Below are 27690 nucleotides of genomic sequence, written 5' to 3'. Positions count from 1 at the left end.
CTCCTACCCTCTGGCTAAATATATTTTTACTTGCCTTCCCTCTAATCCCTGTACTAATTATGTAATATGCATGGCCTTTTTTGGCTCTCTTGGTGAGGGATCCAGCATCTTCCTATTTTGCTTAAGAAGGTCCCTTCTAATTTTGCACATCTCAATTCAATCTCTCCTTATCTGCTTTTATTAACCAGCATAACCAATCTTTTCCATAGTTACACTTCTCCAGTTTTGGCAATTTTTATGCATTCTCATAATTCTCCTGTCATATGTATATATTCTTTCTATCAATGTTGTAACCTAAACTGGGCACAGACTCTTATAATTACCAAAAGTGTATAATAGAATAACCTGTGGCTCTTATTGTAATTATAGTGATCATGTTTGCATGGCAACTAGCAATGCCTTACTGTTTGATTAGACTTGGCTGCCAGCAAGGGGCTGACATGCAGTACGCTGTATCTTTAATGGAGGTTTGCAGCCTCATGGCATGCCTCGTGCTGTTTCCAACAACTTTAAAGTCAAGAACGTTTTGTTGATCCATGTGTTGTCTAAGAACTCACATATGAATACAAGATGAAACATGGTGTCAGAAGTGGAATATTTTAAAAGGTAAAATCTAAAGTCTCAGTGAAGAGAAGCTAACACAGTGAAAAATAAAAGGATTATATCCACCAGCTAAACTTCAGCTGACAGGTAATGAGGTTGAAAATTGGAACATATTTAAACAGCATGTTGAAATGTATTTAGAGGCAGTTGGAGCTGATGAGAAAAGTGATAAAGTTAAAGCGTCAGTTTTCTTACATGTTGTGAGTAATGAAGCCTTGGAGATGTATAATAACTTCACATTTGCTGCTGAAGGAGACAAAATGAAATTGGAAAAATAATGGAACAGTTTGAGGCATACTAAATACCTAAACATAACGTGACATTTGAGAGGCACAAATTTTTCATGTGTGTACAGAAAATGGAAGAAAGTATTGATCTGTTTGTGACTGAATTGAGAAACAGAAGCAAAAGGTGTGAATTTGGTGGACTGACTGTCTTGCTGATAAAAGACAGACTTGTGTGTGGTATTCCAGATAATAGTCTAAGAGAAAGACTGCTAAAAGAGCAAAGTCTAGACCTGGAAAAAGCCATAGCACTCTGTAGAGCTGCAAAAACTGTAAAATTTCAGGCAAAAGAGCTCTTCAGTGAAACTAGCTGCAATGTGGATGCAGTGAGAGCAAGAACAGGCATAAACCAAAGTGGAAAGAGACGTGTGGCCAGCAAACAAAAATGAAAGGGACAATCGAAAGCCATGTCATTGATACGGTACACAACACCTAACAAAAAAAGTGTCCAGCATATGGTAAAACATGCTATATGTGCAGCAAAAGCAACCATTAGGCCCATTGCTGTAGGAACCAAGTGCAACAAAGCAAGGCTCATGCAGTAGATGAAAGGGAGATAGAAGAATTCTATGTAGATGTTGTGACTGAAAACAAGAGAGAAAATAGACTGAATGTTGAGATTAAAAGTGAATGACGTATGCATTTCAGTTAAATTGGATACTGGAACACAAATTAATGTAATATCAGAGACTGATTTTAAGAAGATTAGATCAAGACCAAAGATGTATGGAACAAAAGTGAAGGTGACAGGATATTCAGGTACTGATATACCAGTGCAAGGAGAATGCATGGTCAAAGTGAAACACAAGGACAGAGAGCATATGCTAGCATTTATCGTGATGTCAAAGGATGTACAGGCCATATTAGGTTTAACAGCCTGTGAGAAACTGAACCTGGTAAAAAGAATCCTCATTGTGGAAAGCAAAGGAGAGACAGTCTATGTTGACTCATGAAAGAGTACAATGACTTATTTCAGGGTCTAGATTGCCTTCAGGAGAAGACATGATCAGAGTGGATAAAAGTGTGCCACGCAGTGGCATACATCCATGCAGAAAAGTTCAATTTGTCCTTCAAAAGCAACTGAAAGCAGAGTTGGACAGGATGGAAAGCCTGACGTGATTCAGAAGATAGCTGAGCCAACGGAGTAGGTGAGTTCCCTCATTCTTGTGGACAAAAAGAATGGAAAGCTTGGAATTTGCCTGGATCCAAGAGATCTCAACAGAACAATAAAGAGAGAACATTTTAAGCTTCCAACGTGTGAAGAAATCATGTCACAGTTTGCAAATGCAAAGTTTTTCTGCATCATCAGGATTTTGGCAGTTAAAATTGGATGAAGCAAGTTCAAGACTGTGCACGTCAAATAGTCCATTTGGTTCCTAAGGTTATCATTTGGAATTGCCTCAGCTCCTGAAGTGTATCACAAAACTATCCATATAGTCTATGAGCACCTGGACAGAGTTGATACCTCAATAGATGACATCATAGTATGGGGAATCATGAGAATGGAGCATGATGAGAGACTAAGGAAAGTGCTGGAAGCAACAAGGAAAGCAAACCTGAAACTGAATAGAGAGAAATGCCAGCTTGGGGTGACATAACTAACATTTGAAGGAGATATTGGCAATGAGGCAACAGACCAGATCCCAGAATGGTATCCACTATTAGGAACATGCCAAGGTCACAATGCAAAAAAGACGTACAGAGATTTAATGGAATGGTCAACTATATGGGTGAATTCATATCCAACCTCTCAGAAAAAGATGGCTCCATTGTGAAGACGAACAGAAAAGAACATTGAATGGGAGTGGAATCTTGAGCATGAAAAGTCATGGAGGGATCTAAAGAAACTGCTCACAGAGGAACTATTTCTGTTGTTTTATGACCCAGCGAGACGCATCAAGACATGCATGTCAAACTCTGGCCCGCGGGCCGATATAATTATATTTGGCTCGCAAGATCATTTCAAAAATGTATTAGAGGTGGCCCGCTGGCCGCCGCGCCAGTATAGCGCATGCACAGTAATACAACAAATCCCAGAATGCATTGGCGTCAGCCCGCTAATCGCCCCCACCTCCTCTGTTTACGTTGCAGGTCTCACCGTGGACTCTAGTTTTGGGGCCTGGCCGGTGTCAGGGGAAGCCAAGGCCGCTTCCCAGCACCCAGAACCGGAGGCCTCGGGCCTGACCTTGCCAGGACCGTTGCCCACTCCCCCTCCCTGCTGCAGGCCGACCCACGACTCACGGTGACGGGGCCGCTGATCTGCCGAGATGCCGCCCTGCAGCGAGAGCCGATGCCCCCGCACTGTCGATGTCCAACCCGATCGCACGCAAACCCCCACCCTCCCGCACACAGGCCTGAGTAAGGATTATGATCTTTAATCTCAGGATAAAACGATCTTCCAATAGTTTCATGTCACAGTGATAAATATATTCCTGGTTAAAAATGATCCTGCACCTGGATACAAGCTCATTAGGCATAAAACTTGAAAAGTGTGTAAATCAAAGGATATCTGTACCAATGGAAAAAGGGCATGGCAAATAACCCTGCTAGAGTTCATGCCCATAATCAGTCACCCATTTGATTGTTTCAGGAATCATGTTATTCTCCCACATTCTCAATAGCCCTCAGATTTTACTATTCGACAACACACTAGCAACATTTGACAAATCCTCTATAGAGAAATATTATTTATTGAATATTTTATTTCTCATTTGTTAATGCTTCTGGAAAGAGTTTATCCAAAACTATTATTAAACATTTATTTTAATAAGAAAAAGTTTAACATTACATATGTTGAAAGAAGAGAAAACATGCAGATGTTGTTGAAAATTTTCAATAAATATTTAGTTCGGCCCTCGACTTAGTCCAAGTTTTTAATTTTGGCCCTCCGTGAATTTGAGTTTGACACCCCTGCATCAAAATATCATCAGATGCATCACATAGAGGGCTCAGTGCAGTTCTTCTGCAAAAGTATGATGACTGGAAACCCATTGTGTATGAATCACGCTCAATGACAAACGCAGAGACGCAATATGCTCAAATTGAAAAGGAGCTGCTCAGTATCACATTCGCCTGTGAAATAGTGTAAAGTCTAACCATAGGCCCTTGATTACATTGTTCCAAAAGCTATTAAATGAATGTCCACTTAAAATACAAAGAAAGATGATTAGACTGTAATGCTATACAGTGAATGCAGCATACAGTCCGGATAAGCTAATGTACACAGCAGACATGTCTAGAGCTGTTGACACGAGAGATCCCGCAAACACCAAAATGAATGAAGATGTGAAAGTCTTCCTAGATATGATCACAAGTGCATATCAGATGTGAAAATGGAGCTCATGAAGTCAGAGACAAACAAAGATGAAACACTGAGACAACAGAGAAAAAACATTTTGGATGGATGGCCCAACATGAAACAAGACTCCTCACCTGATGTTTCAGAGTAAAGGAAGCAAAATCCTTATCCCAAAGAGTCTGAGAAAAGAAATGCTAAAAAGGATCAAGGAGGACATTTCGAAATAGAAAAGTGTAAGAAAAGTGCATGAGAGGTGATGTACTGGTCAAGAATCAACAATGATATAACAAATGAAGTGTCAAATTGTACAATATGTCCGAAATATCAAGGCCAAGAACCACTAAAGCCACACCCAGCACCATACAGTCCTTAACAGAATGAAGGCACTGACCTATTTGAATGTCAAGAGAAGGACTATCTTGTAGTCACTGAATATTACTCCCTGTATCCAGAGGTGTGTAAATTGAACACCACCACTGCAGACACAGGTATGAAAGCCATATTCTCCAGACATGACGCGGTAAGTGAGGTCTTCACAGACAATAGGCCCCAGTTTTGCAATTTAAAGTTAAAACACTTTATCAAAGAGTGGGACTTTGTACACACCACGTCAAGTCCTCATTTTTGACAGTCCAGTGATCGAGTGTAAAATTCAGTACAGACAGTGAAAAGACTGATGAACAAGGTAAAAGACAGTTGAATAGACTTCTACCAGAGCATGCTAGTATATTGCACAATGCCGCTTGAGTGTGGTATGTCACCAGCACAATTCCTTATGGGACATAGGCTAAGATCAAAGCTACCCATTCAGGAGAACCTCCTAAAAACAAAAGAGGGGGGAAAGTGAGGAAGTTGAAAGAACAACAGAAAGAAAATGAAAAGTATTTCTTTGACAGAGGAACAAAAAACCTACCGGAACTCTACACTGGTGACCAAGTAAGGCTAAAAGACAAAACAAACTTATGGACTTAGAAGGGAACTGTCCTTACTGAAGTCCAATCAAGATCATACACCATTCAGACAGATGAAGGTGCTGTTCTGCAAAGAAATCATTGAGATCTTCAGATGGGGACCAGCACAATAGATGGAAAGACAGATTCTGTTGAACAACTTGAATGCGCATCTGAGAAGACATCGTCTGAGGCAACAATTCAGATTCAAGGACAATCAATCAGGAGATCATCTGTACATGTAAATCCTCCTAAGAGACTCAATGAGCAAATTTAAAGACTCCTGTTATAGAATGAAATAGTGCTATCTTGTTCACTCTTCAAGTTTTAGTGTATATAAATGTGAACACAAAAAACAAGTTTTGAAAATATAAGTTCCTAGTGTTAAAGTTAAAATTGCAGAGTTATACAAAGAAAACATGTTAGTTAAAAGTAAGCTACTTTTGTTTTAAGAAAGGGAGATGTAATGATAGTGATCATGTTTGCATGGCAACTAGCAATGCCTTACTATTTGATTAGATGGCTGCCAGCAGGGGACAGACATACCGTATGCAGTATCTGTAATGGAGGCTTCCAGTCTCATGACATGCCTCATGTGCTGTTTACATCAACTTTAAAGTAAATAACCTTTTCTTTCATCCATGTGTTGTCTGAGAACTCACACATACGAAGACAAGATGAAACACTTATGTTCTACATTTTGACCAATAAAGTAAACATCTCATATACCTTTTTAATTATCTTCTTATCCTCTTTTGCTACTTTAAGATTTGTGGACATACATTCCAAGGTCCCTCTGTTCCGCCACACCACTCAATATCCTCTCATTCATTGTCCATTCCCACATCTTGATGCACTTCCCCAAACGCATAACCTCACAATTCCCTGGATTAAATATGACTCATCATCTCCTTGCACAAATGATCAGACCATCCATATCTTCCTACACTCTAAAGCTTTCTCCCTCACTCACAACCACATCTCTTTTTTTAAAATGACACCTGCAAATTTCCTCATCAGTCCTTATTTTTAGGTTCCTATTCATTAATATATATTGTCAAAAGCAAGGTTCCAAATAATGAGCCCCATGGATCTGATAACAAACCTTCACTGATAACAAACCTTTTACAAAAACATCCATTGAGCATCATCTTTTGCATCTAGCTAATTGAGACAATTTGAGGTCTAGTTTAGGTCCCTTGGATCCCAATGACTTGGATATCTTTGACCAAGCAGCTATGCTGGTCAAATGTTTTGCTAAAATCTACACAGACTATTTCAAATGATGTCCACTAATTGGCTTTCCTTGTTACCTCCCTAAAGAATTCAATCCAATTAGTCAGGTATGTCCTTCCCTGATCCTAACTGCCACTAATTAACATTTGCCTTTCTCAAACGTTTGTCCTGATCCCAAGAATTTGTCCACCACCCAAGTAACTGGCTTATAGTTACTGGATTTATTCCTTCCTCCCTTTTTTAAACAAGAGGGTACTGTTAACTATCCTCTAAATCTCCAGTATCAGTCCCACAGCCAGAATGAGCTTTCCTTTATTAAAAAAAATGCCCTGAAATTTGCAGGGAAATCCTAATAGGTTCTGTTTGGAATTGTTTACATCCCCCTGTGTGTGTGGGAGTAAGGACCCATGCACGTATGAGTGCAAGGCCACAGAAATCCCAACTGACAGCTTGGCAGCATTTTCCTGGCTGATCTGCCACTGGACTTATTTTGAAGTACAATGGGGTGCAAAGTTGCGGCAATTACCCACTTCCTACTATAGTCAACCACCTTTGCCAACAGACAATGCATTCAATACATCTTAATTCAGTTGAGAATTTAGTTCAAGCATGTTAGGCATTTTTTGGAATTGTTTTAGTTTTATTGAAATACATGTATTTTAATTTTATTTAAATATGTGTATTTTGATTTGCTTTCCAGTGGATTTAACTTTTTTCATGTTTAATCGCTTTCTGAAAATCAATTGTTTGAGGAGATTTTAAACAACTTTTGAATTTTTCTCAATGTCAGAAATATTCATACAATTTTGACTCCTTTGACAAACAGCTGTTCCGACCACTGAAGTTTTCTTCATTGTTCCTTGGGTTTTCTCTGGCCCCTCTCCATGTGTGGAATTGATGTGTGGAAGACCCTGCCTTTCTGTGGGGTCTTTCCAGCTGGGTGGGAACCAATTTTTTCCAGAAAGTTGCCCCCTTGAGATCCATGTAAGGTAAGTGTGGTTGTGATCAATGATGAGGATTGACCACAAATTCTGGGCCTACGTTGTTAAAAATTCAGCATGAATATAATTTCCCAGCTTTGCATTTGCATCATCTATTTTATTATTATCAGGACATAAAATATTTAATAGTTTATTGCTCTGATGTAAAGCAAAATGATTTTTAAATACATTTTTCCTTTTGTAGGTGATATCCCTTTACCACACAGTGCTCAGGCAATAAAACAGCTGCCTTCTTTGAGACAAGACAGCAACCGTTACCCTACCATCGATGAGCCCCTTCCTCCCAGTAAGCTTTAATTTCTTCCTAATCATTTTGTTGTGTTATCAGGTGCAGGAAACAAATTTATTAATTCTGAATCAATTGAGCAAGGATGATTTGAACTGATAAATTAGATAATGAGATAACTCTTCACAAGAAATCTATTTGAACAAAGACCTAAATCTCCATTTCTTTTGTTAAATACATCAGAAGGTTTTTTTTTAATTTTTAAAAGATATATATTATGTACAGATCATCAAATTAGATGTTTGGCAAACAACAACATATTTTTGCACATCAAATGAGTGAAATCTGCAAATGTGACTGTTCATTCTTAAGACTGGGCAGTTTGATCAATTATGAAAAAAAAGCTTCACCCAAGAGGCGTCAGTCTATTTTGCATTAAATCGTAATCTAGCTCCTTGGAATTCAACTAAGATGACAATTCATAAGTAAGCTCTGCTCCTCAGCTAGCAAGTCCTAAATATTTCAAAATTTTTCCACACAAAGAGTGGTGGGTGGATGGAATGCACTGCTGCCAACAGTGGTGGAGGTAGGTGCAATAGGATCTTTTAAGAGACTATTAGATAGGTACATGGAACTAAGAAAAATGGAGGATTACCTAGTAGGGACTTTCAAGGTAGTTGTTAGAGTAGATTATTAGGCTGGCATAACACTGTGGGCCAAAGGGCCTGTATGTACTATGCTGTAGATTTCTATGTTAATTTATTTTACTTAGTGGAGGTATTTGGACTAGATGTGGTTTACTCAGATCTTCATGTAGTCAAGGTATGTAAAATATATATTAATTTTACTGAATGTTTCATGGTTGTTTAAGGATACAGTCAATGAAAATAGCATAATAGAGCATATTTATGATTGTTTTCCTTTAAATTATGGATAAGGTATTGATGTTGATTAGTGGATAAACCTGGATGTTCATCATCCTCTCTCTAATTGATTGGGGCATTGGTTCCCCTCTCAGGAGACTCGTGTTGTCATCCTGAGTGCTGCCCTGTTCTCCATTTCGCTCCCCATCTAGCCTGCCAGGACTGAGAATTCAGCTACGATTCAAAATGGAAAGCACATGGTGTTCTCCTATATGACAGAAACCACCTTATCGTGACAATTCGTCCAATCTAAATTTGATTTGTTTATTTGAATCGTACTGAGCTACATGGGAAAATGTTGTTTTATGTACTATCCAGCAAAGTTAACCTATTAATAATCCAGAAGGTAAAGCACAAATTAAATCCAAAGTATAGGATGTTACAAATATATTATTATAACTATTTTTTTGCTGAATTTTTTTAATTTTTAGAGGTGTGTCCGAAAACTAAAATTATTTTTGGATATTTCATCTTCTATTTCAATTTTTAATAGCTTTAAATGTGTCTGAAAGTTTAGCAAAAATTCAGCAACTCAGTTTTTAAATTTTCAATTAGTAACTTATCTCAGAAGTGAAAGAGCTAGCCATTTCAACTACATTTGTATAAAGATGGTGTAGAGCGACTGAGAGCACTCCAGACCAGAGAGAAAGTACAACACGTGGTCTGTGGACTGAACTGGGGTTTTGGCAGGGGTCCAGGGTTTATATCGGGAAAGGCTGGGGTGGAGTCAGAGGAGGAGCCAGTCCTTAGAGCATCACACCAGTAGTGAATTCCCAATTCACTATATTCACCCCTTCCTTTTGCGGGTGAAAACAGAGAACATCAGATAGTCAAAAAAAAAGACAATATTTACAAGTTCAACCTGTCAGGAAGTCTTGAAATGCGGGCACAGTGTCAGCTGGCCCTGGGCTTCCTGACCCTCCTGTGGTTCCGGGGCCTCGGGGAGTGGGTGATTTGACTTTGGTTGAAGGGTGGCTGGAGCCACCTCCTGCAACAGCTCATCTGAGCCCCTTGGCATTTCTCCGGAAACCTGAGTAGGTCAGAGTCCTGGCCCCCTTGAGGTGGTGGAGTCTCAGTTCCAGTGGGTGCCAGGTCCCTGATCAAGACGGTGTCCTCCCTGCCATCTGGGTATGCCACATAGGCATAAGTGAGGTTGGCATAGAGAAGGTGCACCTTCTTGACCAGGGGGTTGGATTTGCTCCTTCTCATGTGCTTTTGGATCAGCACTGTTAGCCAAGCCAGGAGGGTTGTTCCTGATGTTGACTTTCTCTCAAAGGAAAACATCAGCTCGTGAGGAGTCACATTGGTCGTAGTGCAGAGTAGCGACCTAATGGAGTGGAGCAACATGTGTAGGGCATCCTGCCAGCATGAGTCTGGAAGTCCTTTGGACCGGAGGGCCAATTTTATGGTCTTCCAAACTGTAGTGTTCTTTTTCTCAACCTCTCCATTTCCCCGGGGGTTATTTCTGGTCGTCCCGCTGGATGCAATGCATCTCACCAGCAGAAACTGGTGTAGCACTTCGCTCATAAATGATGAACCCCGGTTGCTATGGATATAGCTGGGATAACTGAACAGGGTGAAGATAGAGTCTCGGGCCCTAGTGCGCATGGTATGGATTTGTCTGGGCAGGGAATGGCGAACAAGAAAAAAAAATACTCGTTAATGACAGTGAGAAAGTACATGCTCCTGTTCATGTAGGAGAGGGGTCCTTAAAATCAACACTGAGCCCTTAGAAGGGCCTGGATGCCTTTATCAGGTGTGGCTTTCTGGGACAGTAGAAGTGCGGCTTGCACTCCGTGCAGACCTGGCATGACCTGGTAATTTCCCTGACATCCTCAATCAAGTAGGGTAAATTGCGTGCCTTGACAAAGTGAGCCATGCGAGTAATGCCTGGATGATAGAGAACATTGTGCAGTAACTGCAACTGGCCAGTGTGTGCAGAGGCATATCTTCCTCTGGACAGGGCACCTGGAGGCTCAATGAGGGAACCAGGTCGGTCGACTATATCGTAGTTGTAGGTGGAGAGTTTGATCCTCCACCGAGCAATTTTGTCATTTTTAATTGTTCCTCATTTTGTGTTGTTGAACATGAAAGCCACAAATTGCTTGTCTTTGAGGAGGGTGAATTTCCTACCCACCAGGTAGTGCCTCCAGTGCCTGATGGCCTCTACAATGGCTTGGGCCTCTTTCTCCACTGATGGATTCCGAAGCTCATCACCTGGTAGGATCCTGAAAAAAAAATCCCTACGGCCTACCCAACCAATTAAGTGTTGTAGCCAGGGCTACATCTGAAGCATCACTTTCCACATGGAAAGGTACTATTTTGACCACCGTGTGCATGGTGGCCTTTACAATGTGGCTTCTGGCATAGTTGAAAGCTGTTTGAGTTTCGGCTGTCAGTGGAAAATAAGTGGTTTTTATGAGGGCATATTGAGGACCCATTGGGCGTAATATGAGAAGAATCCCAGGCACCTCCTTTGGATCGGGAGTTCCAACAGGGGGTGCATCCTATTGGGGTTGGGACCAATTATGCCATTCTCCACCATGTAGCTCAAGATAGCTAGGCATCTAGCCCTGAACACACTTACTGGTATTGTAAGTAAGGTTCTGAGGTTTAGCTGTGTGGAGAAAATTCTGGTGGTTAGTGTTATGGTCCTCCAGTGTGGCGACCAATGGAAACGTTGTCAAGGTATGGGAAGGTGGCCTCCAACTTAAATTCATCCACCATTCGGTCCATCTGTGTCTGGAAGATTTAGACCCCATTTGTGATATCAAATGGGACCATCCAAAATTGATAAGAGTTTCCCATTAGCATCAGAAGGAGTGTAGGGACAGTCCTTGGAACGGATTTAAGGTCGATAGTTGAATAGACCCTCTACTGCGCAATTTAGTTCATCGTGTCCAAAATGCGAGGAAGGGGGTATGCATCTAGGAGTATAAAACAATTAATAGTTTGGCTATAGTCAATTACTAGCCTAGACTTCTTCCCCCTTTACCACAACCACCTGCGTTCTCCATGGGCTGTAACTGTGCTTGATAATGTTCCCATCGAGCAGTCACTGTGTCTAAGCCTTGATGAATGCCCAGTCCTCTGCATTGTATTTCCTGCTCTTTGTGGCAATTAGTCTGCAATCGGCACTCAGATTCAGGTACAGAGGGGGTGGATCTATATTCAATATGGAGAGATAGCAAATGGCATCAGAGTTTTGGGACCGTCTGTTCCGAGCCGTAATGGGAGGGAGTGGACCAGAATACTCCAGGATCTCATTTTTAAAATGGCACAGGAAGTCAATGCCCAGCAAAACTGGAGCTATTGGGCATAATATGAGAAGAATCCCAGGCAACTCCTTTGGATCGGGAGTTCCAACAGGGGGTGCATCCTGTTGGGGTTGGGGCCAATTATGCCGTTCTCCATCATGTAGCTCAAGATGGCTAGGCATCTAGCCCTGAACACACTTACTGGTATTGTAAGTGAGGTTCTGGGCTTAAGTACATACGGTTTGAACTTACAGAATTCCCCCTCTTGTAAAGATAAATGAACTATACAATTTTCTTGAATATTTACAGACTGCTTATGGGGCGCTAAATAAATATGATAATTAGCGGGATACACTTTGAGATTTTGGACTGTCTCTGCGTCTATGAAGCTCTCAGTTGAGCCAGAGTCAATTAAGCATTTTAATTTATTCCCGTTAATCTACACCTTTGTCGTGGAATTTTTCGGTTGATGTGTTATCTCCTGGTCCAACACCATCGTTGCCAGTACTCCGGATATGCCATCGTTCCCCCTGCTGGAGTCACTTCCCCCATTTGGATCCTCATGCAGGCAAGATGGCAGAGGCCATGAGGCACAGCAAGATGGCCGCTCTCCTACTCCTTCCACCATTGTAGATGGAATGGAATTTGAACACCGCCAAGATAGAAGAGACCACGCAGTGCAGCAAGATGGCCACGCTCTCTCCTCATCAGATGAAGATGGCACCAGTTTTGAAATGTAGCAGGATGGCCACTGGGTTTTCCTGCATCGCTGCTCTTGCCACACAGCCCTTCAGGAAGGCCATGGCATACAACACTGGCACTGGGAGGCTGGGGGTTTGGATTTCAGGCTCACTTCAGTCGGCCCATCAGGAATCATGCATGTTTTGGACCTTTCAAAACTCCCCCTCACCCTGCAGACTTTCACCCAGTGCCACTTCTTGCCACAACTGGAGCAGATGGAGTCTTTAGCTGGACATAGAGTCCTTGAGTGCTGTTGCCGACCGCAGAAGAAGCATCCCTTAGTACCCTAGGCCACTGCCTTCAGAGCCGATGTAGCGTCACTGTGGGACCCAGGTCTTCATGGAGGGTGCTGCTGCCTTCCAAATTGTCAGCCCCCAGTTGGACCAACTCCAGCGATTTAGCCAGTAGTACGTTGTCAGGCAGCGTTGCTCTGCCTTTCTCCAGCAACTCCTGCCGAATGTATTTGGACCATTACCCCATCAATCAGAGAGTCCCAGACCTGCTTGTCCTCCTGTTCTCTGGCTGTGCCATCTTCATATCCGTACTTCTTCCTGAGTGCTCATAGGATGAGGATATAGTCTTCAATGGACTCACCAGGCTGCTGCTTCCATTACGAGAGTTTATGCCTTGCTAGGATGACATTTTGGGGTCTCATGTAGTGGGCCTTCAGCTCTCAACAACCACTGCACAAGTTTTGCAGTCCTTGATGATTGGGAATCCTTTGGGTCTGATACGGGAGAAGAGCGCTGACCTCTTGAGTTCATCCGTTGAGTAGACCACTTGCTTGGCCAAAAGGTACTTCAGCCAGTATGCAAACTCTCTTCCAGAGCCTCCAGGGACAGAGAGTCGATGAGGAGTATTGTGGACTTCAACAGCACTTATATCCCATTCTTTATTGAATAAAATTGTAGTGTGATTGAGTGCACTCAAGACCAGCAAGAGTACAGCACGCTTTTATTCAATAAGAATGACACACATGATCTATGGACTGAACTGAGGTTTTGGCGGGTGTGAAGGGTTTATATCTGGATATGCAGGGGGCAGAGTCAGGGGAGAAGCCAGTCATTGGAGCATCGGCCCACTAGTGAATTCCCAGTTCTCTGCAGATGGGTAACCTAACTTTATGCTTGAATGGCCAAAGTATATATAATGTTATATCCTTTTCCTCACATCCTCTGCTGTATGAATGATTCTGACACACCGTCCATAGACTGTCCAACAGGCTTTAATTAGCTTAAACTTGTACACCAGTCTTAGTATCTTTGCTGGCTCCACGTGTTTGACTGTCTCCCGAGGGGGCTGGCTCAAGTATTTATACGGGCTGGTGGGGCCAGCCTCCCAGATTGTCTACCTGCAAGTACAGTGGTTGCCCACTGCAGTAGGTTGGTAGAAGTTCAGCCAGTGTAGTGGTTGTATCACCACATTCACCCCCTTAAAATGAGTCCTCGGGGGCAGGGGAGTGTGGTGTCCTTGGTGCCAGGTAGTATTTATAAGTTCAAGTGGTCCGGCAGTTGTCTGTGCCTCGGGACCATTGCAGGACAGGCTCCTGGTCAATGGTCTGTAGGGGCAGGACTGCCTGAGGAACAGCTGGGTCCCATGTGGTCGGGGCGGCCAGTGATGTGGGCGGGATGGTGCCTAGCAGAGAGTGGGTGTAGGTATGGGGTGAGTCCGTGGGAAGTGGGGCCCTCTAGGGAAGCGGAGAGAGGATATCGGCTCCCGGGGAATCCTCAATGGGCCAGGGGTGAGAGGGCTGGACCCCTGCACAGTGTCCTCGCATCCATTGGGGTACCTGACAGGCGTAATTTGGATTTGAAAAGAGAAGGTGTACCTTCTTGACCAGAGGGTCGGATTTACTCCCTTGATTGAGGGTGGCTGCGATGGCAACATCAGAGACATCGCACTCCACCTGCAATGGGGTGGTCTCATCCACGGCATGCATCGTGCAATATCCTGTCTGATGCAGGCGAAGGCCACTTGTGCCTTGGCAGGGAGGGGAGAAGTGGTGGCTTGGGCCAGTGGGTGGACCTTGTTTGAGAAGTGGGGGACTCACTGGGAGTAGTAAGAGAAGAGCCCTAGGTACCTGCGGAGATCCTTGAGCGTGTGGGGGAGGGGCAATTCCATTAGTGGGTACATGCATCCGGGGTTGGGACCAATTATACCATGTTCTAAGATGCACCCCAGGATGGCAAGGTGGGAGGTGCTGATCACACGCTTCTTCCTATTGTAAATGGGTCCTCGTGTGTTTGCAGAGGGGTACTGGTCCCAGAGACGTCAGCCATACTGGCAGGGAGACGCCAGTCACCAATTTCCTAGGAAAAGAGAAAAGGCATTTGTGAGGGGTCTGATTGATAACCATACACAAGAGTGACCGTATGGTGTGAAGTCCATCGATGAAGGTTGATGGACCAACCTTTCAAACTCAGGGCCAGGAGGACTGCCTTCCAGATTACCCTGTTTTCACATTCCACCTGCCCATTGCCCCTGGGGTGGTAGCTAGTTGTGTGAATAGACGCAATGCCTCGCACCGTCATGTACTGGTGTAGTTCCTCACTCATGAAGCCGGAGCACCCGGTCACTGGGGATGAAGGCCGGGTATCTAAACATGGTGATGATCAGCGCCAGTGCCTTGATAAAGGAGGCGGTGGAGGTGTCAGGGCAAGGGAAGGCAAAGGGAAAATGGGAGTAGGGCCTCAGCTGTCCGGAGAAATCTCTCCAGGTTGGCATCGTGGTCCTGCTGGTCGAGGTCCTGCTGGTCATGGCCACAGATGTTGACATCGTCCAGGTATCGGAAGGTTGCTCTTAGATTGTGCCGGTCTACCATGTGATCCATCTCCCGCTGAAACACAGGGACTCCATTTGTGACCCCAAATAGGACACGGTGGAACTGGTAGAGGCGCCCGTTTACCTCAAAGGTGGTATAAGGTTTATCCCAGGCATAGATGGGAAGATGATGGTAGGCTGAATTCAGGTCAGTGGTGAAGAAAACCCTATACTGGGCTATCTCGTTGACTATGTCGGCAATGTGGGGGAGTGGGTAGGCGTCCAGCTGGGTGTATCGGTTGATGATCTGGTTATAATCGATGACCATCCTTGGTTTGCTGCCCCCTTTTACGACAAGGACCAGGGCTTGTCTGGGGGATGGACTCTATAACTCCTTCCGCCAGAAGCCGTCTCACCTCTACTTTGATAAAGGTCCTGTCAGCTGGACAGTAGTGCCTGCTCTTGGCAGCTATGGGCTTACAATCTGGAGTTAGGTTATTGAAGAGGGTTGGAAGGGGCACTCATAGGGTGGAGAGTCCACAGGTGAACTGGGGTCAGTCACTGGACTTTGTGCTATGGGTGGTGAATGCGGAAAGTGGGCCAGCAAAGGTAAGGGTGAGGCTGTGGAGGTGACACTGGAAGTCTAATCCCAGGATAACTGGGGCACAGAGCTTGGGCATGACCTGGAGCCTGAACCCTTCATATGTTCCCCCACCACTGTCAAATTTACTGAGCAGCAGCTTAGTGCCATGATGGAGAGGTCCTGGGCCGTTAAAGTGATAACAAATTAGCTGGGTATACTTTGAGTTTCAGCGTGTGGACCACATTTGGGTGCACAAAGCTCTCAGTACTACTGCTATCAAACAGGCATTTTATTACCTTCCTGTTGACAGTGATGTCCATCATAGAACACCCTAGTGCATGGGGAATGTCCTCTGTTAGTGTGGAGGTTGCTAAGACGACCTCAGGGTCAAAGTCACTGCTCCCTACTGGTTGTGGCAAGTAGTGGGCAGTGGGTGCATTTCAGAGCATGGGATGCGGCGAGTATGCGATTTTGCATGCGCGCATTTTGACCATGTTGGCTGGTCAGCGAGTTGGGGTGGTCGGGAGTTAGCTGGTCCATGATGGCAGTGCCCAGGAGATGCACATGGCGTTGGCATGGTTGGACAACTCCACCGGAAGTGAAGTCGGAAGTAACGTCATCTGTGTGGGTGGAAGTTGGACAATGAAATATGGCGGCACCCACGATGAGCACATAGCTGCGGTATGAAGAGATGTCATCGGTGAGGGTGGAGTAATGGTGCTGCCTGGCATCCGCACGTGGGGGTGTTCAGAGAGTTGGAAGGGGCTCCTGGTTGGGTTTGGAAAGGCACACTTTAGCGAAGTGGCCTTTCTTGCTGCATCGGGTGAAATGTGAGGTCCTTACAGGGGAGTTCTTTTGGGACCACCTGTTTGACCCACACCAGGACCTGCGGTACTTACAGCAGCGGATTGCCATGGTGATCATCTCTTCCATGTGGGACCCCTCAGCGACTGCTGTCGTTGGTGTTGGCCAGGCTGGAGGTTGGGGGAGGTGAGCGTCAAAGACCTCTATGTGGTGAGCTACAGCTTCTAGGGAGTAGACCACCTCCATGATCCTGGTAAGGGAGGCATTATTCTCCTCCAACATTCTCTGTTGAGTTGCCCTCGACTGCAACCCTCGCACACAGGCATCTCAGCAACCACCCCAGCTTTGATCATGCACAGGCATGCTAGTTCCAATAGAGCCCCCAGTTAAGTGTTTTCTATCTCACCTGGATGCTGTACCCTGATGCTGAGCAGGTACCGGGCAAAGAGTACATTCGTCAGGGGCCGGAACATGCCTTCCAGAATGACCATCACTGGTTCGAAATCTGTGCAGACTCGGATAGCCTGGAAAGTGGACGGGCCCAGCTTGGTGCTAAGTACCATGAATCTCTTCTGGTTGATGACCTCAGCTTGTGTGTGGATGATCGCCTCAAGTGCATGCTTCCAGATCTCGAAATATGCTGGAGCGTCTGGCTGTTGAGGGTTGATATCCAGCCTCTCAATGGTGAGGAACTTCTCCATGGTCCTTTTATTTTTAAGGTAATTAAATTGTGAGCGCTGCTGTGTGATTGATTCTGATGCATAGTTCACAGATTGTACAACAGGCTTTAATTAGCTTAAATTTGTGCACCAGTCTTAGTATCTTTGCTGGCTCCACGCATCTGATTGTCCCCCGAGGGGGCTGACTAATGTCTTCAAATGGGCCGGTGTTTGACAGCCAGCAGGTGGGGCCAGCCTCCCAGGTTGCCTACCTGCAGCTACAGTGGTTGTCCCTGCAGTAGGCTGGTAGGAGTGCTGCCACTGTAGTGGTTATATCACCATACTCTACCAGAGTAAACTTTACAGATTTAGAGATGTAGCATAGTAACAGGCCCTTCCAGCCCATGAGCCTACACCACCCAAATACACCATGTGACCCATAAACCTTTTAACCCTGTAGATTTTGGAGGGTGGGAGGAACCAGAGCACATGGAGAAAACCCACGCAGTCAAGGGGAGAATGTACAAATTCCTTATAGACAGTGGTGAATTCAAACCTGGGTTGGATGATGATTGTGGGCCAGAACAAATAAAATCTCATTTCAGCCCTTGGCCTCCTTCTCTAAGTCTCCATCTGTCAGATCTGTCAAGGTTTATCAGCTTTGAATTCTGCACTGAGAATGCCACTTGTACTCATGACTGTATTCAATATTCTTTTTTTGTGCTAACTCCAGAGAACAAACTGCCAACAGTGGCCGTCTTTCCTAAGAAGGAAATTGATTAAATCCGACCAATGTTGTGCATAGATTTAGCATCGGTTCAGTCGTGTTTTACTGTACACATGTAAAGTTCAGCTTAGGATCCAGGGTCTGATTTTGTGAATGTTTATATTTTAAAAAATTTTAACAGTACAGCATGGTAGAAGGCCCACCCAACCCATGAAACCCGTGTGGCTCAATTACACCCAATTAAATCTTGTACATTTTTTAATATGGGAGGAAACCAGTGCACCTGGAAAAAAAACCCACACATGTCACAGGGTGAGCTTACAAGCACCTTACTGCCCCTGGGTTGCTGACATTGTAATAGTGTTGTAACTGCTGCTCTCACCATTCTGGTACCATGAGTTGTTAATAAAGATGTGCCACAATTATAAAGATAGCCTATAAAGGACAGAGGGTGTTGATAGCTTACCCTAGCTTCTTGAGTGAAGTTATTACACTTTTTCCAGAACTGGTAACAAGTCAAGAAGGTGAAACAAATGTTCAGCAAAACTCTTGCATCTGATATTGAACTGGGTGCTCTACATCATTAATGTATAAAAAATTACAAATTTTCCCCCGTGAAGCTTGTCAGAAGCTTGAGGTATATGCCTGAACTATGTAGCTTTAATTGTAACTTGGGAAATGTCCAGATTAAGCTATTGTTTCATATGGAATTGTTGAAGATTTGCAGGATTGGGAAATTAGTTCCTCTTATTTCAAGTTACCTTCAATAATGTTTGTAAATACCTCACACATAGTGCTGCACAGAGAATCTTGGAGACATGGGAGAACAAGATCACATTTAGAATTTTCTTCAACAATAGCATCTCTGCCCTTGTACTAATTTACAGCTCATAAAATGAGATAAAGTTGAGCAGGTCTGTCAACATCCATGGGGCAAAGAAACAGTATTAATGTTTCAGATCAAAAAATCTTCCTTCAGACAGAAATCTTGAGATTGAAAATCTGAGCCTATACACAGGTGGATGTGAGACTTGGTGAACCTATCTCTTCCAAAGATGTCTGTTATTGCTGACTACATTGGATGTTTGTTGCCAACATAATGAAGGATCTCAGAGATCTCCGAATTTCTGAAATTGGCTGCCTGGTTCAGATGGTACTCTGTCATTGTTGGGCATTCTCTGTTTTTGGCTTTAAAGACTGATTTTGTTTTACAAGAAAGTGAAAGTATATTTGCTTGGGATGTGAGTGGTGGTCAAACTGGAGGCCATTTACTTCCTCTTCAAAGCTTTATGGGCATCAGAGTAAACTTGTAGCCTTGATCCACACTATTTCAAAAGTACATTTCTGGACACTAAGATGATTTGGGATTCAATGACTGAGTCATAAAGTGAATTTAAGGGCATAGAATAGGCCACAGTCATGGTGGATGGCAAAGCAAACTCACATGGTTGTGGGGACAGATGGCTTGCCCTTTCTTCTCTTCTTACTTTTTGTAAGAACACTAGGGTTCAGTATTACCAAGGATATCATGCTGAATTATGAATTATCATCAAATGATTTATTTCTGAATATTTATCGAACATAATAAAAATTGACTTCATTTAAAATTTTAATCAAACTGATAATTAGAACTGTTTAGGAATTCTGCATTTTATTTTGAGATCATCTATATTTATCTCTAAAAGTCTTGTTTTCTGGGCTGTTTGTGGGCACAATATATTCCATAAGCATCTTCTTCAGGAGTGAGTGGGAGTTCTTTTGAATTTACATTCCACCCGTTTTAATCATTTCTATTCATATAGCGTAAAACCCATTCAGAAATAATTTTTAAAGTATCAATTGACTTTTGTCTAACTTTCATGTTTGATATCTTTGCCATCTTAAAAAGATTAACAGCGAGAGCATTATGATATGGTTTTTGCCCCATTAATTTATCAACCCATTAATCGCATGCAAAGACTCTAGATCACAGTGTCTTTTCACTTAATATCACTTCCTGGTGGTTTATTACAGAAGAAAATGCATTTATTGATCACTTGGGCAAGATTTTTAAATTAAGAAAAATGAAAGATTAAAATTTATGCCAGTGATTAAAAATGGAATAACTAAAGATGTTCTTTAACTCTTTACAGTATTTGATGCAAAAACTGAAACACACCTATGTACTTTAATCATTAAATCTAATGGGAGTAAAAGTTTCAAAGAAATATTCAGATATCCACCTCAGAAGGAGGAACTAAAAAAGTAAAGTATGTTTAAACTGAGCTTGGTGACAAAATATTGCCTTGTCACTGGATTTAGCTGTCCAAGTACATGAAGTAAAAAGTTAACATCCTGAGACAGGAAATAATTCATAAAACTATTGGCATATTAGCCTTTCCTGAAGGGGTGTGGAGTATAAAGTTTTGATGTATTAATACCTGGAGTAGAGTATGTTATTTTTATCTCCAAATTTAAAAAAGCTTGTATTTGCACTGAAGGCAATGCAGAGAAAAGTGCAAAGTTCAGATTTGTTGTTAGAGTGCATACATAACATTACAAGCAACCCTGAGATTCTTTTCCCTGTGGGCCAGGCAGAATTTCTACTATTGGTAGTGCAAAAGAAACTGTATTCAAGAAAACATACATTACTAAAAGAAAGAAATGTAAACAAAGTGTGCAATAAATATTCAGACATAAATAATGCACAGAGAAAGAGTCCTTAAATGAGTCTCTGAACTGAGTTTGTTGTTTAGGAGTCTGACAATAGAGGAGTAGCAACTGTTCCTGAACCTGGTAGCACAGGCCTTGTCGCACCTATGCCTCTTTACTGATGGCAACAGCTAGAGTAGCACATCCTGGGTAATATGGATCCTTGATGATTGTTGCTGTTCTCCACATAGATTTTCTTGATGGTGAGGAGAGTTTTGCCTCTAATGTCCTGGGCTGTGTCCATCACCTTTTGTGGGGATTTTCACTCACATTTTTCACAGTTTTCCAAGATTTCCAATGTCATACTAAACCTCTACAAACTCCTGAGTGAGTAGAAGCAGTGGTATTGTCAGCAAATTAATAGATGGTGTGTTGTTGTACCGAGCCACACAGTCATATGTGTAAAGTGAATAGAGCAAGGTGCTAAGTATGCAGCCCGTCTTATGCTCCAGTACTTATGGAGATTGTGGAGGAGATGTTCTTACCAATCCTATCTTTGAATACATTGGCAAGCTGTTCAGCTCAGATTTTCAGTACTCAATCCAGAACAGATGCTTTCCTTGAATTCACACTCCCTGAAGGGAGCCCACACATTATCCTTGGTTATGGACAGTATGGATTATCTGGAACTTCTCTTGTTAAGCTCTGTCTGTATAAAGGCAGAAAGAACACAGCCAGGTGATCCGACTTGCCAAAATGTGGTCTTGGGACAGAATAGTATGCATTCGTGATTAAGTGCGCAGGGACCTCAAGTACAGCAGGTTATATGCTGGTGGTAATTGGGCAGGATTTTCTTGAGACAAGCCTAGTTAAAGTTACCAATTATGATTTTTAAATTTAGACATACAACGCAGTAACAGGCCATTTTGGCCCGTGCCTCCCAATTTATACCCAATTAACCTACACTCCAGTACATTTTTGAATGGTGGGAGGGAACCAGAACCCCTGGGGAAAACCCACGCAGACACAGGGAAAACATACAAATTTCTTACAGACAGCACGGGTTACGAACCGCAGTCCCATTCGCTGGCACTGTAAAGGCATTGCACTAACTGCTACACCAACCCTGCTGCCCCAATCATGTAGTTCCACAAGTGCCTTTTTGTATTTAACATCTGGGGGAATATAAACTCAGGTGAGAATCACTGATGAGAACTCTCAGGGTAGGCAGAAGGTCCACTAGTTGATTCCTGTGATAAAAGATTTTTTAAAATTTCACATTGCCTTTTCAGCTAATATTTGTTTATTGTAATTTTTTAGGGAATAAATGTATTTAATAATCTCTTGCCCAAGTTATTATATTAACATTAAGAAAGATAAAAAGTTCACATTTATGTCAGTGACAAGAATGGAATATTTAACGTTTTATGATTAAATATATATAAAGAATGTTTGAACAGCTAGTCCATATTCGGAAACGTACAAGAGACTCCAATCTGAGGCCAAATGGAATCTGCTGGAGCATGGCTTCCCAAACTTTTTAGCTCATGGAACCCTTTTGGGGAGCACTTGGAAATCACGGAACACCAATCATCAATTACAGTTTAAAAGACCTGACATAGTAAGAAAGTAATCACCATTCTCCACGTTGAAATCATTTGTTGCCTCTAATTTACATTTAATCAATCGGAGGCCCCCTGATGTCACGGGGTGGGGTTGGAGGGGAGGTCTCCACTCAGAAGTCGGTCCTGACTAGAGAAGACCAGTCCCCTGGTGACGTTACCTCCTCTGCCATTGCAGAATCACCGACTGTTGATTGACAGGCAAGATGGGCTGGAGTCTGTCCACCCACTGACGTCACAATTGGGTTTGGGGTGCACCTTCATCCAGTGATGATTGGCTCTGTGCAGACGAGTGGGGCATTGATTGACAGGCAAGGCTGGGGACAGCCCCCACTGAGCGACACAATGGTGGCTTCACCCTCTGATTGGCTGCGTGAGCAGTGGTGACATCCTGTTCCATATTTATTAATTACAAAATATTAGTCAACGATATGTAAAACATAAAAGTCTGCAGACACTAAAGATGAAATAAAAACATAATGTTTGAGTAAGTCACCAGGTCAAACAGTATCCTTTGTATATCAGAGATAAAAATAAATAACCAACATTTTTCTATACCTTGATGAAGGGCTCACGCCCAAAACGTCAGTTATGTATTTTTATCTTTACTATATAATGGACACTGTTTGACCTGCTGGTCTACTCGAACATTGTTTTTTGTTCAGCCAGCAATATCTCAGTTCTGTGTTTAGTTTCATTTCACTCTGTTAGATCATTTAAGGCAGACAGATCTTTAGTTGGAATAGTTTAAAATTCTCACTGAAAGCTTTCCTAGCTTTATAAACTGTGAACAGTGTCGATGTTTCCTTGTCAGTTCGGTATTTAATTTGAGTCCGTTTCACATTTCATATTAGCATCTTAAAGGGAAGGAGTTGTATCATCTGTTGCAGAACTATATTTATAGAAAGAAAATAAATGCACACATTCAGCCATTTTGCAAAAATGAAAATCCCACAAAGAGAAATGTGAGGAATTGCACAATTATATTCAGGTGCCAGATCATAGACTCATGGAATTTTGAGTGGGTGGGCAGGACATTGAGTATAATCAATCCAGACACAGGAGCTCTGATACCCAAATGCCCAGATGTATCAAATGAATGGACCCTCTACAACCAAGAGGCTCCTGCAAAAGTGTAGTGAGGCTTCAAGTATGAGTAGTCACAAGGAAGGATTCCCAGAATCCCTGACAGCTGTTGACAGGAGGAAAGGCAGGAGTGGAACCTTACCTTCTCTCGAATCATATCAAGGATTTATTATATTTTAAAACCTTTTGATATTCATTGGGAAATAATTAAGAAATAATCTAATAAATAATTAAACATTAGAAAAATAAGTTTTAAGAAAAGATTTTTTTTATTCATTCACGGGATTATGGGCTTCACAGGCTGAGCCAACATTTAATTAAGGCACCTGCAAGATAGAGATCAGATGAACAGTCCATATGTTGGCCGTTGGCTCTTGGAATTTAATCCCAACAAGGCAAGACAATGAATTTTGCAAACTCAAACAGATATTTATGAGGAGGACCTATAAAGTAAATAGTAGAGTGCTAAGGCATGTTATTGAACTTGGGGATCTTGGAGTTCCATTCTATAATTCCCTGAAGGTGATTATAATACCTGCCTTATTAAATCAGGGCATGGAATATAAGAGTTGGGGCACAATGTTGCAACATTACAAAACACTGGTTTGACTGTATTTGGAATCTCTGGTCACATCACTGCAGGAAGGATATACTGGAGAGAGTGGATAGGAGATTCAACAGGATCTTGCTTGGATTAGTTCTGGGTGGGCAGAGACTGAATGAGATGGGCTTGTTTTCCCTTTAGCTAAGTGGGGGGGGGTGTTGGGTTGGGCTGAGGGGTGATCCATCAGAGGAGCATAAAATTAATAAGAGGCATCGACAGGTTGGATGGTCTGAATCTTTTTTCTTGAAAACAAGATAACATTGGTTTAAGTAAAACATGAAAGTCTGCAGACACAGTGATTGAAGTAAAAATACAATGCTGGTCAGTGTATCTTTATCTTTGCTGTTTGACCTGCTGACTTTCTCCAGCATTGTCATTGGTTTAAGGTGAGTGGAAAGAGATTTAAATGGGATTTAAGGGGAAAGTATTTTAAACTGAGTTACAAATGGAATGCGCTGACAGGGGAAGTGGTGGAATCACATACAATCACCACGTTTAAGAGTAATTTAAACAGACCTTTGAAAATGCAAAATGGAAGGATACGCGACTAATATGGGACTAGTGTAGATGGACCTATTTCCATGATGTACTCTTCTTTGACTCTGCGACAAGATTGTGCCTGCTATTGCATTAACACACTGTGAGGTAATCTTAAGCATGAAGCCAAAATTACAAAAGCCTACAACATTTTAACTCTGTTTATTTTTCATGTTGTTATGTCACATGCACATACAGGTTGAAGTAACTCAGTATCTTTTTAACCACAGTAATGCCTTATCCTCCCTTATAAAGAACTAACATGTAAAAGTAAATGTTTTGCAACAACTGGCATGTTTGCATTAATTTTACTGTTAAAAATGCTCCAAAGCATAGTTCAGAAGAGAGAAACAATAAACTAGATCAACGGAAGGAACTGCAAGCAAGCTATGACCTTAGAGCAATGAGTAAAACCTTAGTCTGTACCTAATGAGTTAAAAGATTACTAACCTGAACTTATTAGCTCTATTTCTCACTCCACAGATGTTGAAAAATTTGATAAATTTAATATTGTGGGCTGAAAGGCCCATTCTGTACTGTAATGTTCTAAGAGTACAGATAGGTTTTGCCACAGAGGTGGAAATAAGCCTCTTTAATTAATTCAGGATTTCCAAGTGCTGGAAAAGCCAGCATTTATTGTCCAGCACTAATTGCCTTTGAGAAGATATTTCTGGCCCAGATACAGTATTAAAAAGGAAAAAAAAAGTTATAAAAGTAACTACTATACATACAAAAACATAGTTTCCCCAATTGTGCTCTTATATATTAAAAGATATGTAAACTCTGATGAATGGATCTGTATCAATGGGGGGGGGGGGTGGGGAGGAGAGGGACAATTTTGTTTTGTTTGTTTTGTTTGTTGTGTTGTAAGATAAAGTTTAATATATTGTATATTTAAAATGTTACTATGTATATCTTTGGAAAAAAAAAGTTTTTATTTAAAGAAAAAGAGAAGGTATTTCTGAGACCTCTCTTGAACTGCTACAAACATTCTGGTGAAGTTACTTGGCAGACTCAGTGACAGTAAAGAATGAGTGATTTATTTCCAAGTTAGGATGGCGAGCGTCTTGGAGGAGATCTTGCACTTGTGGAGTTCTTATGTACCTCTGTCCTCACTCTTCCTGATGGCAGAGATTGTGGGTTTGGGAGGGGTTGCCATAGTGGCCAAGGTGAGTAACCAGTGCATTTTGTGAATAATGCACATTGCAGTTGCTGTTTTCTGGTGGTGGAAGAGAATAAATGAATGTCCAGTATGGTTGATAAGGTGGCAGTCAGGCAGACTGCCTTGTCGTAGGTAATACTGAGGTTTCAAGTGCTGTTGGAGCTGCATTCACCTTAGCAAATGGAGCGAGTTCCATTTCACATCTGTCTTATGCCTTATTTCTAGTGGAACGGCTTTGATGTGTAATGATATGAATTCCCACAGGATTCCCAGCTTCTCACCTAATCTTAGAGCCACAATTATTTTTTATCAATGGTCTCCATGAGTTTTTCATCAATGCTAATACTGCTAATACTCCTAGAAGCGTTCTAGGAGCCGTAGGTGATGCTGGTAGAGGACCCATGATTCGGAGCCGAACAGGAGTGTGGGTATGACAACGGCTCTGTATATGCTAATCTTTGTGAGGTTTTTCAGTTGGTTGTTTTTCCAGACTCTTTTGTGTAGTCTTCCAAAGGCACTATTTGCATTGGCGAGTCTGTTGTCTATCTCGTTGTCGATCCTTGCATCCGATGAAATGGTGCAGCCGAGATAAGTAAACTGGTTGACCGTTTTGTCTCCGCTCCATCCTCAACCTTCATTGGAGCGACTTCATCCCTAACATCGAAGCACTCGAGATGGCAGAGGCCGACAGCATCGAATCCACGCTGTTGAAGATCCAACTGCGCTGGGTAGGTCACGTCTCCAGAATGGAGGACCATCGCCTTCCCAAGATCGTGTTATATGGCGAGCTCTCCACTGGCCACCGTGACAGAGGTGCACCAAAGAAGAGGTACAAGGACTGCCTAAAGAAATCTCTTGGTGCCTGCCACATTGACCACCGCCAGTGGGCTGATATCGCCTCAAACCGTGCATCTTTTTTTTTTTCAAAACTTTATTTATTAATTTTAACATATAAAGAAAGTAAGTAATTCACGTACAGAAAAAATACAAAATAAAGTAATACAAGTATAAAGTAACATAGTTAATACAATACCAATCTCGGCATCTCCCCCTAACAACTAAAGACTAAGACTAAAACAAACCGTGCATCTTGATGCCTCACAGTTCGGTGGGCAGCAACCTCCTTTGAAGAAGACCGCAGAGCCCACCTCACGGACAAAGGAGGAAAGACCCAACACCCAACCCCAACCTACCAATTTTCCCCTGCAACCGTGTCTGCCTGTCCCGCATCGGACTTGTCAGCCACAAACGAGCCTGCAGCTGATGTGGACATTTACCCCTCCATAAATCTTCGTCCACGAAGCCAAGCCAAAGAAAAAGAAAAATACTGCCACTTTCATTCCACTCCACCCAGATTGTTGGAGATCTCCGTATTATTTAAACCTTTAAGTGCCAAAGTTAGGAAGGCAGATGTTCTCTTACTCAAGATCTTTATTCCTTGCACATTTGCAGTGCAAATGTCACTTAACACTGATCTCATGCACAAATGTGGCTTGGGTTTTATTAGATATGAGCATTAATTGCTTCATTTTCTTTTAAAGATATTGGACTCAAATTGAATCTTGTGCAATCAGAAAACATCCCTGTAGCACAATCAATAACCTCACGCAGACACGAAGCACGTGGTTGAAGGCTTTAATGTCCTAAAACATCCAGCATACAACTACATGGTTCTGGCCCAGATCCAAGGCTGGAATTGAGAGAGAAGAATAGGGTTCTCATCCTTTATTGGGAAACTACAGGGAGGAGTTATCAGATCGGAGGAGGGCCAGCCACATTACTGTGTTCCACCACAATCCCCACCTGATGATGAAAGAAGATCTTGTGTTCTTGCATGAGGATACAGTTTGGAGATCCACTGCCAGAGTGTTATCCTCTATACCTAGGGATTGCTCAATGTCATTCATTTCCTATTGAAGGCTCAACCAATGGGACAACAGAACCAAATATAAATATTTCTTTTCATTATTGCCACTTCGTCAGTCAGCTCATTCCA

The 27690-nt window shown here is 42.4% G+C and overlaps 1 protein-coding gene across 1 annotated transcript in view; it reads left to right on the top strand.

Moving 5' to 3' along the window:
* Positions 1-27690, top strand: part of LOC138758395 (E3 ubiquitin-protein ligase HECW1-like) — a 284362-nt gene that overhangs the window by 76401 nt on the left and 180271 nt on the right. Inside the window, exon 7 of the mRNA XM_069927283.1 lies at positions 7557-7658. Within this exon, the coding sequence (XP_069783384.1) occupies positions 7557-7658 (102 nt within the window). The remainder of the gene's footprint in view (positions 1-7556; positions 7659-27690) is intronic.

This window comes from Narcine bancroftii, chromosome 1, assembly GCF_036971445.1.
Source record: "Narcine bancroftii isolate sNarBan1 chromosome 1, sNarBan1.hap1, whole genome shotgun sequence".
Taxonomy (NCBI): Eukaryota; Metazoa; Chordata; class Chondrichthyes; order Torpediniformes; family Narcinidae; genus Narcine; species Narcine bancroftii.
This window is presented reverse-complemented; position numbering and strand designations above follow the sequence as displayed.